Source organism: Schistocerca serialis, chromosome 4 (genome assembly GCF_023864345.2).
Source record: "Schistocerca serialis cubense isolate TAMUIC-IGC-003099 chromosome 4, iqSchSeri2.2, whole genome shotgun sequence".
Classification (NCBI taxonomy): Eukaryota; Metazoa; Arthropoda; class Insecta; order Orthoptera; family Acrididae; genus Schistocerca; species Schistocerca serialis.
In genome coordinates, this window is record NC_064641.1 from 149,544,639 (window position 1) to 149,559,066 (window position 14,428).

Here is a 14,428-nt window from a genome sequence, read left to right on the forward strand (position 1 = left end):
GTCTTAGGGAGCACAGAACATTCCAGCCTATGACTCGTGACTGGTGAAGGCCTAGAACGACGAGGACACCTGCAACGGACGAGGCAATTCTTCGTGCAGTTGACGATAACCCTAATGTCAGCGTCAGAGAAGTTGCTGCTGTACAAGGTAACGTTGACCACGTCACTGTATGGATAGTGCTACGGGAGAACCAGTTGTTTCCGTACCATGTACAGCGTGTGCAGACACTATCAGCAGCTGATTGGCCTCCACGGGTACACTTCTGCGAATGGTTCATCCAACATTACAGTGCAAATGTTCTCTTTGCGGATGAGGCTTCATTCCAACGTGATCAAATTGTAAATTTTCACAATCAACATGTGTGGGCTGACGAGAATCCGCACGCAATTGTGCAATCACGTCATCAACACAAATTTTCTGTGAACGTTTCGGCAGTCATTGTTGGTGATGTCTTGATTGGGCCCCATGTTCTTCCACCTACGCTCAATGGATCACGTTATCATGATTTCATACGGGATACTCTACCTGTGCTGCTAGAACATGTGCCTTTACAAGTAAGACACAACATGTGGTTCATGCACGATGGAGCTCCTGCACATTTCAGTCGAAGTGTTCGTACGCTTCCCAACAAGAGATTCGGTGACCGATGGATTGGTAGAGGCGGACCAATTCCATGGCCTCCACGCTCTCCTGCCCTCAACCCTCTTGACTTTCATTTATGGGGACATTTGAAATCTCTTGTCTACGCAACCCCGGTACCAAATGTAGAGACTCTTCGTGCTCGTATTGTGGACGGCTGTGATACAATACGCCATTCTCCAGGGCTGCATCAGCGCATCAGCGCATCAGGAATTCCATGTGACGGAGGATGGATGCATGTATCCTCGCTAATCGAGGACATTTTGAACATTTCCTGTAACAAAGTGTTTGAAGTCAGGCTGGTACGTTCCGTTGCTGTGTGTTTCCCATTCCATGATTAATGTGATTTGAAGAGAAGTAATAAAATGAGCTCTATATTGGAAAGTAAGCGTTTCCGGACACATGTCCACATAACATATTTTCTTTCTTTGTGTGTGAGGAATGTTTCCTGAAAGTTTGGCCGTACCATTTTGTAACACCCTGTATATACAGGGTGAGTCACCTAACATTACCGCTGGATATATTTCGTAAACCACATCAAATACTGGCGAAACGATTCCACAGACCGAACGTGAGGATAGAGGCTAGTGTAATCGGTTAGTACAAACCTTAAAAAAATGCACGGAAGTATGTTTTTTAACACAACCCTACGTTTTTTTAAATGGAACCCCGTTAGTTTTGTTAGCACATCTGAACATATAAACAAATACGTAATCAGTGCCGTTTGTTGCATTGTAAAATTTTAATTACATCCGGAGATATTGTAACCTAAAATTGACGCTTGAGTACCACTCCTCCGCTGTTCGATCGTGTGTATCGGAGAGCACCGTATTACATAGGGGTCCAGAGGGAACGGTGATGGACCTAGGTACAGAAGAGACTGGAACAGCACATTACGTCAACGTGCTAACACCTTTTTATTGGTCTTTTTCAATGACGCACATGTACATTACCATGAGGGGTGAGGTACACGTACACACGTGGTTTCCGTTTTCAATTACGGAGTGGAATAGAGTGTGTCCCGACATGTCAGGCCAATAGATGTTCAATGTGGTGGCCATCATTTGCTGCACACAATTGCAATCTCTGGCGTAATGAATGTCGTACACGCCGCAGTACATCTGGTGCAATGTCGCCGCAGGCTGCCACAATACGTTGTTTCATATCCTCTGGGGTTGTAGGCACATCACGGTACACATTCTCCTTTAACGTACCCCACAGAAAGAAGTCCAGAGGTGCGAGATCAGGAGAACGGGCTGGCAAATTTATGCGTCCTCCACGTCCTATGAAACGCCCGTCGAACATCCTGTCAAGGGTCAACCTAGTGTTAATTGCGGAATGTGCAGGTGCACCATCATGCTGATACCACATACGTCGACGCATTTCCAGTGGGACATTTTCGAGCAACGTTGGCAGATCATTCTGTAAAAACGCGATGTATGTTGCAGCTGTTTGGGCCCCTGCAATGAAGTGAGGACCAATGAGGTGGTCGCCAATGATTCCGCACCATACATTTACAGTCCACGGTCGCTGTCGCTCTACCTATCTGAGCCAGCGAGGATTGTCCACGACGAGTAATGCATGTTCCATAGATTCACTGCCCCGTGGTTTGTGAAACCCGCTTCATCGGCAAACAGGTAGAACTGCAACGCATTCTCTGTTAATGTCCATTGACAGAATTGCACTCGATGATTAAAGTCATCACCATGTAATTGCTGATGTAGCGACACATGAAACGGGTGAAAGCGGTGACGATGCAGTATGCGCATGACACTACTTTGACTTAATCCACCGGCTGTCGCAATGTCCCGTGTACTCATGTGTGGGTTCATGGCAACAGCAGCTAACACACCAACTGCACCCACTTCACCTGTGACGGGCCTGTTACGGACCCGTTTGCGTGCTACGACCATACCTGTTGCATACAGTTGGCGGTAGATGTTTTGCAATGTGCGGCACGTTGGATGCTCTCTGTCCGGGTACCGTTCTGCATACACCCTGCAGGCTTCAGCTGCATTTCGTCGACACTCGCCATAGATGAGTATCATCTCCGCCTTTTCAGAGTTCGAATACACCATGGTCACAGTTCCTACAACACTACACTATCACAGACGTCTGGTAACACGGTGTACTACAGTTGGTCTGCGTCCGGAGGCGAAAGCAGAATAACAATAGCAGCAAGCGCTACGTGCGGACACTGCGACAGCTAGACCAAATCACAACAGTGCACTACAGCCACACTCGTAAACACGGTCTTCATCGTAAACATGTCCCTGCAGATGCTGCTCGCCGACCGTGGCCCGTGTTTGTTACAACAAGCAACTGAACGTCGGAGGTTTCAAGCGTCAACTTTAGGTTACAATATCTCCGGATGTAATTAACATTTTACAATGCAACAAACGGCACTGATTGCGTATTCGTTTATATGTTCAGATGTGCCAACAAAACTAACGTGGTTCTATTTAAAAAAACGTAGGTTTGTGTTAAAAACATACTTCCGTGCATTTTTGTATGGTTTGTATTAAACAATTACACTAGCCCCTCTTCTCACGTTCGGTCTGTGGAATCGGTTCGTCAGTATTTGATGTCGTTTACGAAATATATCCAGCGGTAACGTTAGGTGACTCACCCCGTATATACATTTTCTCAGAAATTGTTCAAGATATTTCGGCAAAATTTTCAGATCAGACGGTATTATGGTAAAGAGTGGTTAAGAGGAAAGCGGCTCACCTGAGGTGGGACTCTTGGCGACCTCCGTCCCCACCGGTCGTGGTACTGTCGGGTCCGGCATGTGTGTCAGCAGCGCGTTGAAGAAGTTGTACAGCTGCAACAACGGAAAAGCAAGTATCGGTCATATGTAGTGCATGGAAAATAGCCAGAGCAAACAAACAGTCTACTGTGATTTGCTCGCAAGTTCCCTATAAGTAGTTTTAAGAGAAAAAAAATATGAGCAGCGACAAGGGCCATGAAAGCGCCGGTACGGAAATGTGTAGTGGTATTCTTAGGTAGTTACATGTTCCGTTGGTGATGAAGTCTTCTCGGGTTATCAGCCGAGTCAAGGTGTCATTCAACGGCAACGTTTCAGAAAGTTTCCTACTTGTCATCTTCAGACTTGTCGAAACGTTGTCGGCGAACGACTCCTTGACTCGACTGATAACCCGAGAAGACTTCATCGTCGAGATTCGCCGAGAAAGACTAAATTTGCATATTTGATGAATCATTTGAATGATTCGTGTATCTAAATCATATCCTTAGATAACCATAGGCATTTTAGATGTCTCTTCACGTGTTTATTAGCACACATTATATTCATTTTTATTAGGTAAATTAATATCAGAGTTGGCCCTTCAACCCAGAACCATTTTGATTTAATTCTTTAGTTACGAGAGTATCGTTCAGAAACGTATTGCGCTCTTCAGACTACCGCGTGAGAAACGCAAGTTTTCCTACGTGACCAGATGTTGACAGGTAGCTGGAGACACAGGGATAAAAGTGAGAAGTGGCAGTCCAGGTTGCCGACGGTCACACGAGGTGCGAAAGAGAGAGAGAGAAATTCATAATTTGGGCTAGTCTGCTTTTTTACGATTATGTTTGTTTGGTACTTTATAACCGCTGTTTGCTGTATGGTCTGTGTAACCGAAAGCCAAAATAAATAAAAGAAATGAGAAAAACAGAGACAGACCAGAGAGGCAACACGATTGGCATACAATCACTGTGGGAAGTGAGTCCGCAGTATTCACAAAAAATTAACGACTGTAGAAAGTACAAGAAAGGTGCGAGTATCATTAATAACTAATAGCCACAGCACTGGGTCCATTTGTGTGTTCGATGAAGTGTCTCTTGTGACTGACAAAGAAGGAGCGATTCACTCAAGCAGGGTTCGTCTCCATGGTGTGGATTAAAGATAGCATGTCAGTGGCAGACTCCAGAAACTATGATTTTGCTTGTGGGGGGCATACCAAGACACACTTCCAAAATGAGAATAGCTTTACTGTATGGTTAAATGATGATGGCGCCCTCTCGAGTAAAATTTTCCGGAGGTAATATAGTCCCCCATTCGGATCTCCGGCCGGGGACTACTCAGGAGGATGTCGTTATCAGGAGAAAGAAAACTGGCGTTCTACGGATCGGAGCGTGGAATGTCAGATCCCTTAATCGAGCAGGCAGGTTAGAAAATTTAAAAAGGGAAATGGATAGGTTAAAGTTATATATAGTAGGAATTAGTCAAGTTCGGTGGCGGAAGGAACAAGATATTTGGTCAGGCGAAAACAGGGTTATAAATACAAAATCAAATAGGGGTAATGCAGGAGTCGGTTTAATAACGAATAAAAAAACAGGAGTGCGGGTAAGCTACTACTGTAGATTAAAACTAAAGACACTGCGAAAAGGTGGGAATTTCAGGAGATGGGACCTGGATAAACTGACTAAACCAGAGGTTATACAGAGTTTCATGGAGAGCATAAGGGAACAATTGACAGGAATTGGAGAAAGAAATACAGTACAAGAAGAATGGGTAGCTTTGAGAAATAAAGTAGTGACGGCAGCAGAGGACGAAATAGGTAAAAAGACGAGGTCTAGTAGAAATCACTGGGTAACAGGAGAGATATTGAATTTAATTGACGAAAGGAGAAAATATAAAAATTCTGTAAATGAAGCAGGCAAACGTCTCAAAAATGAGATCGACAGGAAGTGCAAAATGGCTAAGCAGGGATGGCTAGAGGACAAATGTAAGGATGTAGAGGCTTATTTCACTAGGGGTAAGATAGATACTGCTTACAGGAAAATTAAAAAGACCTTTGGAGAAAAGAGAACCGCCATTTTTGGAAACCAAGTTCTAAGCAAAGAAGGGAAAGCAGAAAGGTGGAAGGACTATATAGAGGGTCTATACAAGGGCGATGTACTTGAGGACTACATTATGGAAATGGAAGAGGATGTAGATGAAGATGAAATGGGAGATACGATACTGCGTGAAGAGTTTGACAGAGCACTGAAAGACCTGAGTCGAAACAAGGCCCCGGGAGTAGACAACACTCCATTAGAACTACTGACGGCCTTGGGAGACCCAGTCCTGACAAAACTCTACCGTCTGGTGAGACTTCAAGAAGAATATAATGATTCCAATCCAACGAAAGCGGATGCTGACAGATGTGAAAATTGCTGAACAATCAGTTTAATAAGTCACAGATGCAAAATACTAACGCCAATTCTTTACAGACGAATGGAAAAACTGGTAGAAGCCGACCTCGGGGAAGATCAGTTTGGATTCCTTGGAAATATTGGAACACGTGAGGCAATACTGACCCTACGACGTATCTTAGAAGCTAGATTCAGCAAAGGCAAACGTACGTTTATAGCATTTTTAGACTTAGAGAAAGCTTTTGACAATGTTGACTGGAATACTCTCTTTCAAATTCTGAAGGTGGCAGGGGTAAAATACAGGGAGCGAAAGGCTATTTACAATTTGTACAGAAACCAGATGGCAGTTGTAAGAGTCGAGGGGCACGAAAGGGAAGCAGTGGTTGGGAAGGGAGTGAGACAGGGTTGTAGCCTCTCCCCGATGTTCAATCTATATATTGAGTAAGCAGTAAAGAAAACAAAAGAAAAATTCGGAGTAGGTATTAAAATTCATGTAGACTAAATAAAAACTTTGAGGTTCGCCGATGACATTGTAATTCTGTAAGAGACAGCAAAGGATTTGGAAGAGCAGTTGAACGGAATGGACAGTGTCTTGAAAGGAGAATATAAAATGAACATCAACAAAAGCAAAACGACGATAATGGAATGTAGTCAAATTAAGTTGGGTGATGTTGAGTGAATTACATTCGGAAATGAGACACTTACAGTAGTAAAGGAGTTCTGCTATTTGGGGAGCAACATAACTGATGATGGTCGAAGTAGAGAGGATATAAAATGTAGACTGGCAATGACAAGGAAGGCGTTTCTGAAGAAGAGAAATTTGTTTACTTCGAATACAGATTTAAGTGTTAGGAAGTCGATTCTGAAAGTATTTGTGTGGAGTGTAGCCATGTATGGAAGTGAAACATGGACAATTACTAATTTGGACAAGAAGAGAATAGAAGGTTTCGAAATGTGGTGCTACAGAATAATGCTGAAGATTAGATGGGTAGATCACATAACTAATGAGGAGGTATTGAATAGAATTGGGGAAAAGTGAAGTTTGTGGCACAACTTGACTAGAGGAAGGGATCGGTTGGTAGGGCATGTTCTGAGGCATCAAGGGATCACCAATTAAGTATTGGAGAGCAGCGTGGAGGGTAAAAATCGTGGAGGGAGACCAAGAGATGAATACACTAAACAGATAAAGAAAGATGTACGTTGCAGTAGGTACTGGTAGATGAAGTAGCTTGCACAAGATAGAGTAGCAAAGAGAGCTGCATCAAACCAGTCTCAGGACTGAAGACCACAACAACAACAACAACAACAGCAGGATTTAGTATTCAAGAATAGACAGTGCATGTCAGAGATTGTCTTACTAACATCACAAAGGCAGATTTTAAACATAATAAATGCTTATCATGAATGTATATTGTTAGTTTGGGGGCGATCTGCAGTGTATGATATCTTAAGATAACTTCACAAGCCAAAGTCGCTAAAGTAGATTTCATTGGGTGACCGGTTTCGACAGAGCTATGCTGTCACCATGGGATTTCCTGCTTTAAAATTTTTAAACATATTGTCCATCAGTGCCGCAAGTCGCTTCACACTGCATATCCATTTCCCACTACCATAAAAAACACCACACATCGGCATGTCAAATATAAACGTATTGTGTAAAACATAAACATACCTATCTTGCGCCAGTTACAAATTTTCATGTTCACCACCAACTGGCAACAACCACCATGCATGTCCACCAGGTGCCACTGTGTAGCGATCCTCAATGTATTCGGAAGTGCATATGCAATGTGAAGCGACTTGCAGCATTGAAGGACAATAATTCTAAAAAATTTTAAAGCATAATATCCGATGATGACACCGTACCTCTGTCGAAACCGCTCATCCAATAAAATACTGTTTAAGTAATTTGAATTGTGAAGTTGTCTTCAGTTATTAAAATAATTACACTGAGCAATAAAAGGTTAATCGACAATTAGATGGCAATAAACAGTGAAAAATAGAATTTTGTACTACAGACTTAATATTTAGTAGTAGTGCAGTTAATTTATAACTGTTTTTGGAGTCAGGAGAAAAATTATTCGAAGCAAACTGAAAGCTCGTGATGTGCTGAAGTTGTGGGACAGTGAACTTGCATTCGGGGATACCTGTGGTTCAAATACCCGTTCCCCCTTCCAGGTTTACCTTTTTAGTGTTTTCCTAAATAACGTAAGACAAATGCCGAAATTCGTCGCTCTTCTTTCCAAACGAGAGGTTCTGCACCCTTTCTAAAGATCTCACCTTCAATGAGACCTTCTGTCCTTTTTCGTTATATGATCCTCAACGGATCAAAGATAACAAAATGAAGATGAAATGAGAGCATTTTCATGCCTAAACTAGGAAATAGTTCTTTAACGATAGACGAATGTAAGGAAACTTAATCAAAAGAAAGTAGTAGGCTGTTTATAAGTCAGTGCAAAGAATATAGTTATACTGTACGGTCAAAGACGATTCCGAAACGGAAAAGAAAAATAAATTCACGTTAACGGGAAGTCATGAGTGGTCACTGCTGTTTGCTTTAGCAAAATAAAGGCGTCACTGTGTTCTTCGAAAAATATTTCTGCCGAACAGTTTACTTCGTTAAAGAAATATTCTTCCATGATCCGTTACAAAAATAAAAAAATATTAGTTCTATTCCGGAAGAAGTCTACGATAGCTATCGTCATCTGCACTTAGGAAAATAGTTCTTTACAACAACACGTAACAACTAGAATCTGTTGATAATATTCCATTAGACAGTCCTAACAAAACCAATACTACAACTGGCAGTTGAATTACATTTTTTACAAGTTAAATAAACACACAAAAATACTTCGTACTTGTTGTAATGAATGTTGTGTGATCATCTCAAGATAATGATGTAAGAATGTAAACAAGTCATATTGCCAAGGTAACAAACTGGAGCTAGTACTTTATTTCCTGTACACCTCTAAAACTGAAACATCCGATAAACTGCATACAGAAGTCATGACCAAACTAATTACAGTTTTATGTACACGCATTACTATTAGCAACAATGCTACTTCACAGTAAAAGAAGTCTCAGCAGAGTAATGTGCAATGAAGCCATCGGTAACATTCTGCATTCATCGATTTATATTTTTCTGTTACTTGCCGTTTGAGGTGCGTTTAGAAGCATCGAAATTTTTATTTCTAGTAATCACTGAATTCGAAACACCTCATATGAAGCAACCTGATAAATTCGCAGCTTACAAGAGGACATCAGAAGTTAAGTTATACATCCTCATGGCAGGCCAAGTAACTTTTACTGAATGCTTCATTTTACTTCTAAGTGACGCATATACATGACACACTCTGTAAACAACGGTCAGAAAACCCTACCAATCATTCTGTTCCTCGAAGATATATATCCTCTCCTCAGTCACATAGCAACTCGAGTACCGTTGTTTGAAGGTCTACGTCATTTGAAAATGTCTATACCGCAGATGTTTTTCAAGGTTTCTTTTTTTAAAAAAATCTTTATTCCAGCACAATACAATAATTATACATCATAACCCACCACTTAAGTTAATTAGTGGGCCTCGTAATTAACACATTAGCAGTTGCAGCTACATACACTATGTGATAAAAAGTATCCGGACACCCCCAAAAACACACATTTTTCCTATTAGGCGCGTTGTACTGCCACCTACTGTCAGGTACTCCGTATTAGCGACGTCACTGGTCGTGAGAGAGCCGAATGGGCACTCCACGGAACTCACGGACTTCGAACTTGGTCAGGTGGTTGGGTGTCACTTGTGTCATACGTCTGAACGCGAGGTTTCCACATTCCTGAACATCCCTAGGTCCACTGTTTCCCATGTGATAGTGAAGTGGAAACGTGGAGGAATACGTACAGATCAAAAGCGTACAGGCCGACCTCGTCTGTTGACTGACAGAGACCGTCGACAGTTGAACAGTGTCGTAATGTGTAATAGGCAGACATCTATCCAGACCGTCACACAGGAATTCCAAACTGCATCAGGATCCACTGCAAGTACTACGACAGTTAGGGGGGAGGTGAGAAAACTTGGATTTCATGGTCGAGCGGCTGCTCATAAGCCACACATCACACCGGTAAATGCCAAACGACGCCTCGCTTGGTTTGAGGAGCGTGGACACTGGACGATGGACGATTGAGCAGTGGAAAAACGCTGTGTGGAGTGACGAAGACATTGTGCCGATCTGATGTTAGGGTGTGAGTTTGGTGAATGCCCGGTGAACGTCATCTGCTAGTGTGTCTAATGCCAACAGTAAGGCGGTGGTGTTATGGCGTGGTAGTGTTTTCCGTGGAGGTGGCTTGCACCCCTTGTTGTTTTGCGTGGCACTATCACAGCACATGCCTACATCGATGTTTTAAGCACCTTCTTGCTCCCCACTGTTGAAGAGTAGTCCGGGGATGGCGATTGGGTCTTTCAACACGATTGAGCATCTGTTCAAAATGTACGGCCTGTGGCTGAGTGGTTACACGACAATAACTTCCCTGTAATGAATTGTCCTTGACAGAGTCCTCGCCTGAATCATATAGAATACCTTTGGGATATTTTGGTACGCCGAATTCGTGCCAAGCCTCACCGACCGACGTCGATACCTCTCCTCAGTGCAGCACTCCGCGAAGAATGGGCTGCCAATCCCCAAGAAATCTTCCAGCACCTTACTGAACGTGTGCCTGCTAGAGTGGAAGCTGTCAGATTAGATTAGATTAGATTAGATTAATACTAGTTCCATGGATCATGAATACGATATTTCGTAATGATGTGGAACGAGTCGAATTTTCCAATACATGACATAATTAGGTTAATTTAACAACATACTTAAGTTAATACAACAACTTTATTTTTTTGTTTCATCAAGGCTAATGGTGGGCAACAACATATTGAATTCCAGCATTACCGATGGAGGGTGCCAAGAAACTGTAATCATTTTCAGCCAGGTTTCCGGATACTTTTGATCACATAGTGTACATTCATTAATGGCTATTACTATGGACAAGGTTAGTATGTTTACTATTCTACTCTACAAATACTCGAAAAGTTATTTCTGCAGCGCTACAGGTGTGCCAGAAGACCTTATAAACCTACGGTTGCTTGCCTGCTCACTGAGCAAAACCCAGTGGGTGTGCCCCAGGCACTGGGCTGGCCCAAATTCATTGAACTCGCTGCAGTCCCTATCGTGTTAGTGGTTGTTAATTAGCGTCGGCATACTATTCCCTAAAACTGATAGTACCTAATAACTACTATATGTGCTGTGTCAGATCAATGTTGGTGACAGACCTGCCTCCCTGATCCAGGTGCGCGGCGGATCTCGACCGTAATGGCAATCGGCCATTCCGCGCCCGGCAACTGGGCACGTGCATTTCAGTCTTACTCGGTTCTTTTCATTCAGCGACCATTATGGTCCCTTATAAACTCCCCCAAGTTCCTTTATGATACCTAGTTAGCCTAGGTGCAGAGTATCTGAAAGCTGTCGTCGCGTCTTAGTAAGGAAGAGGTGTCACGGTTGGGTAGTTGTTGACATAATCCGGTTGCCACGTCGTTGTATATCGGGCAATCATAGATAACGTGATCAGGAGTGCCTTCTTCAGCGCAGCAGTCACACGCGGGTGTTGCCCGTTTCCCGAAACGACATAAATATGTCGGGCATGGTCCATGTCCTGTAAGGAAGCGCAGCATACCCCTATTTGGCTTAAAATAACTCATCTTTCCCCATCGTCAGGCAACAGTTGAAAAACCATCCGCCCCGTTTCCTCATTTTTCCATGGCTCTTGCCATAATTCCCTTTTTTTCTGATAGCAAATTTTTCACCCGCCCGTACCCCCATAATCTCCCTAGTCTTTTCAATTTTCCCTTTGGTTACCCAATACCATGCTGCCTGTTCGCGGATTCTAATGTCTAGTGGACATAGCCCCACTAAAACCAGCAAAGCCCTCCCAGCAGTTGTGTTGCCGAGAAGATTAAAATCATATGGTGCAAGTCCTGAACATCAGGATCATCACCACCCATGTGTGTGCACCTTGGGAACACTGTTCGCAGTATATCGCTGCGGCTTGTTGACAACGGCCTTGCCGCAGTGGTAACGCCGGTTGCCGTCAGATCACCGAGGTTAAGCACTGTCGGGCTGGGGTAGCAGTTGGATGCGTGATCATCCCGTCTACCGAGTGAGGTGGGCAAACTGAGTGCACTCAACCCCTGTGGGCCAAACTGAGGAGCTACTTGATTTAGAAGTAGCAGCTCCTGACTCATAAACTGACACACGGCTGGGAGAGTGGTGCGCTGATCACATGCCCCTCCATATCCGCATCTAGTGACGCCTGTGGTCTGAGGATGACAAGGCGGCCGGTCGGTACCGTTAGGCCTTCAAGGCCTTTTTGGGGGGAGTTTTTTAATTTTTTTTTTTTTTTTTTTTTTTTTTTTTTTTTTTTTTTTTTGTGGCGCAGTTGCACTTGGTGGACATACTGCCAGATTTTCACGACAAATCTGTGTGCTCTTTTGACGTTTTGACCTCAGTAGTCGTAATGTCCCGAGTAAATGACTCTGAGCACTACAGGACTTAACATCTTAGGTCATCATTCCCCTAGAACTTAGAACTACTTAAACCTAACTAACCTAAGGACATCACACACAACATGCCCGAGGCAGGATTCGAACCTGCGACCGTAGCAGTCCCGCGGTTCCGGACTGCAGCGCCTAGAACCACACGGCCACCACGGCCGGCAATATCCCGAGTACTTCAACGGCCCCACCATATATGTCACACACTGTGACGCATCTGTATGTCATCAGTATCGTAGCAGAACTGCCTCTGCAGGAAGCCGAATCAAGAACAGCTGCCAACATGAGTAACCTAGAAGCAGATATGCTCGCAGTTGTGAAGCGCCTTAAATCGCTTAATAAAAGCAAGTCTTCCGATCCAGATTGCATTAGGTTCCTTTCAGAGTATTCTGGTGCAGTAGCTCCATACTTAACAATCATATACAATGGCTCGTTCGACGAAAGATCCGTATCCAAAGACTGTAAAGTTGCACAGGTCACACCGATATTTAAGAAGAGTTATCCACTAAATTACCGGCCCTTAACATTAACATCGTTATGCAATAGGATTCTGGAACATGTGTTGTCTTCGACCATCATGAATTATCTATGAGAGAACGGTGGTTCAAAATGGCTCTGAGCACTATGGGACTCAACTGCTGAGGGCATTAGTCCCCTAGAACTTAGAACTAGTTAAACCTAACTAACCTAAGGACATCACAAACATCCATGCCCGAGGCAGGATTCGAACCTGCGACCGTAGCGGTCTTGCGGTTCCAGACTGCAGCGCCTTTAACCGCACGGCCACTTCGGCGGCTTTTAGAGAACGGTGTATCGACACACAGTCAACACGGATTTAGAAAACATCGTTCCTCTGAAACACAACTAGCTCTTTATTCACGCGACGTGTTAGTGCAGTCGACAAGGTATTTCAAATTGATTCCGTATTTTTAGATTACCAGAAGGGTTTAAACATCACGCCTCACAAGCGGCTCGTAATCATATTGCGAGCTTATTGAATTTCGTCTCAGTTATGCGACTGGATTCGTGTTTTGCTGTCAGAGCGGTTTCAATTCGTAATAACTGCCGGAAAGGAATCGAGTAAAACGGAAGTTATTCTGCTGTTCCTTGCCTATATAAACGATTTAGGAGACAAACTGAGAAGCAATAATAGGTTGTTTGCAGATGACGCTGTCGCTTACCGCATAGTAAAATCATCAGAATGTCAAAACAAATCGCACAACGATTTAGATATCTGTATGGCGCAAAAATTCGCGGTTGACCATAAATAATGAAAAGTCTGAGGTCATCCGCTTGTGTGCTATAAATAATCCGTTACACTTCGGTTACACGATAAATCAATCAAATCTAAAGACCGTAAATTCAATTAAATACTTAAGAACTACAGTGACGAAGAGCTCAAATTGGAAAGAACACGTAGAAAATGTTGTGGAGAAGGCGTTTTATTGACAGGATACTTAGAAGACGGAACCGATCTACAAAGTAGACTGCCTACACTACGACTGTCCGTTCCCTTTTTGAGTACTGATGCGCGATGTGCGATTCTTACCAGATAGGTTTAACGGAGTATATCGAGAAAGTTCAAATAAGGGCAGCACATTTTGTATTATCGTGAAATAGGATAGAGAGTGTCACAGAAATGATACAGGATTTGGGGCGGACACCATTAAAACAAAGGCGTTTCTCTTTGCAGAGGGATCCCCTCACGAAATTTCAACCAGCGACTATCTACACCGAATGCGAAACTATTTTGTCGACAGTGACTTCCACAGGGAGAAACGATCAGAATAATAAAATAAGGGAAATCAGTGCTCGCACGGAAAGATATAGATGTTCATTTTTTTCCGGGCGCTATTCGAGAGTGGAATAATACGGAATTATTCTGAAGGTGGTTCGATGAACCTTCTGCCAGGCACTTAAATGTGATTTGCAGAGTACCCACGAAGATGCAGATCTAGTTGTAGAAGGAGTAAAAGTGGATGCTAAATAAAGCATAACAGCACTGTAGACTTGTATTATGTGCTGCTTCAGATGAATGCTGCAGGGTCTTAGGCTGACTGATAC

General features: G+C 43.2%; 1 protein-coding gene across 1 annotated transcript in view; it reads right to left on the minus strand.

Annotated features, from left to right (window-relative positions):
- The window catches only part of LOC126473757 (serine/threonine-protein phosphatase rdgC), a 1,849,640-nt gene that overhangs the window by 707,203 nt on the left and 1,128,009 nt on the right, over positions 1-14,428 (minus strand). Inside the window, exon 5 of the mRNA XM_050101014.1 lies at positions 3,370-3,463. Coding sequence (XP_049956971.1) covers positions 3,370-3,463 — 94 coding nt within the window. The remainder of the gene's footprint in view (positions 1-3,369; positions 3,464-14,428) is intronic.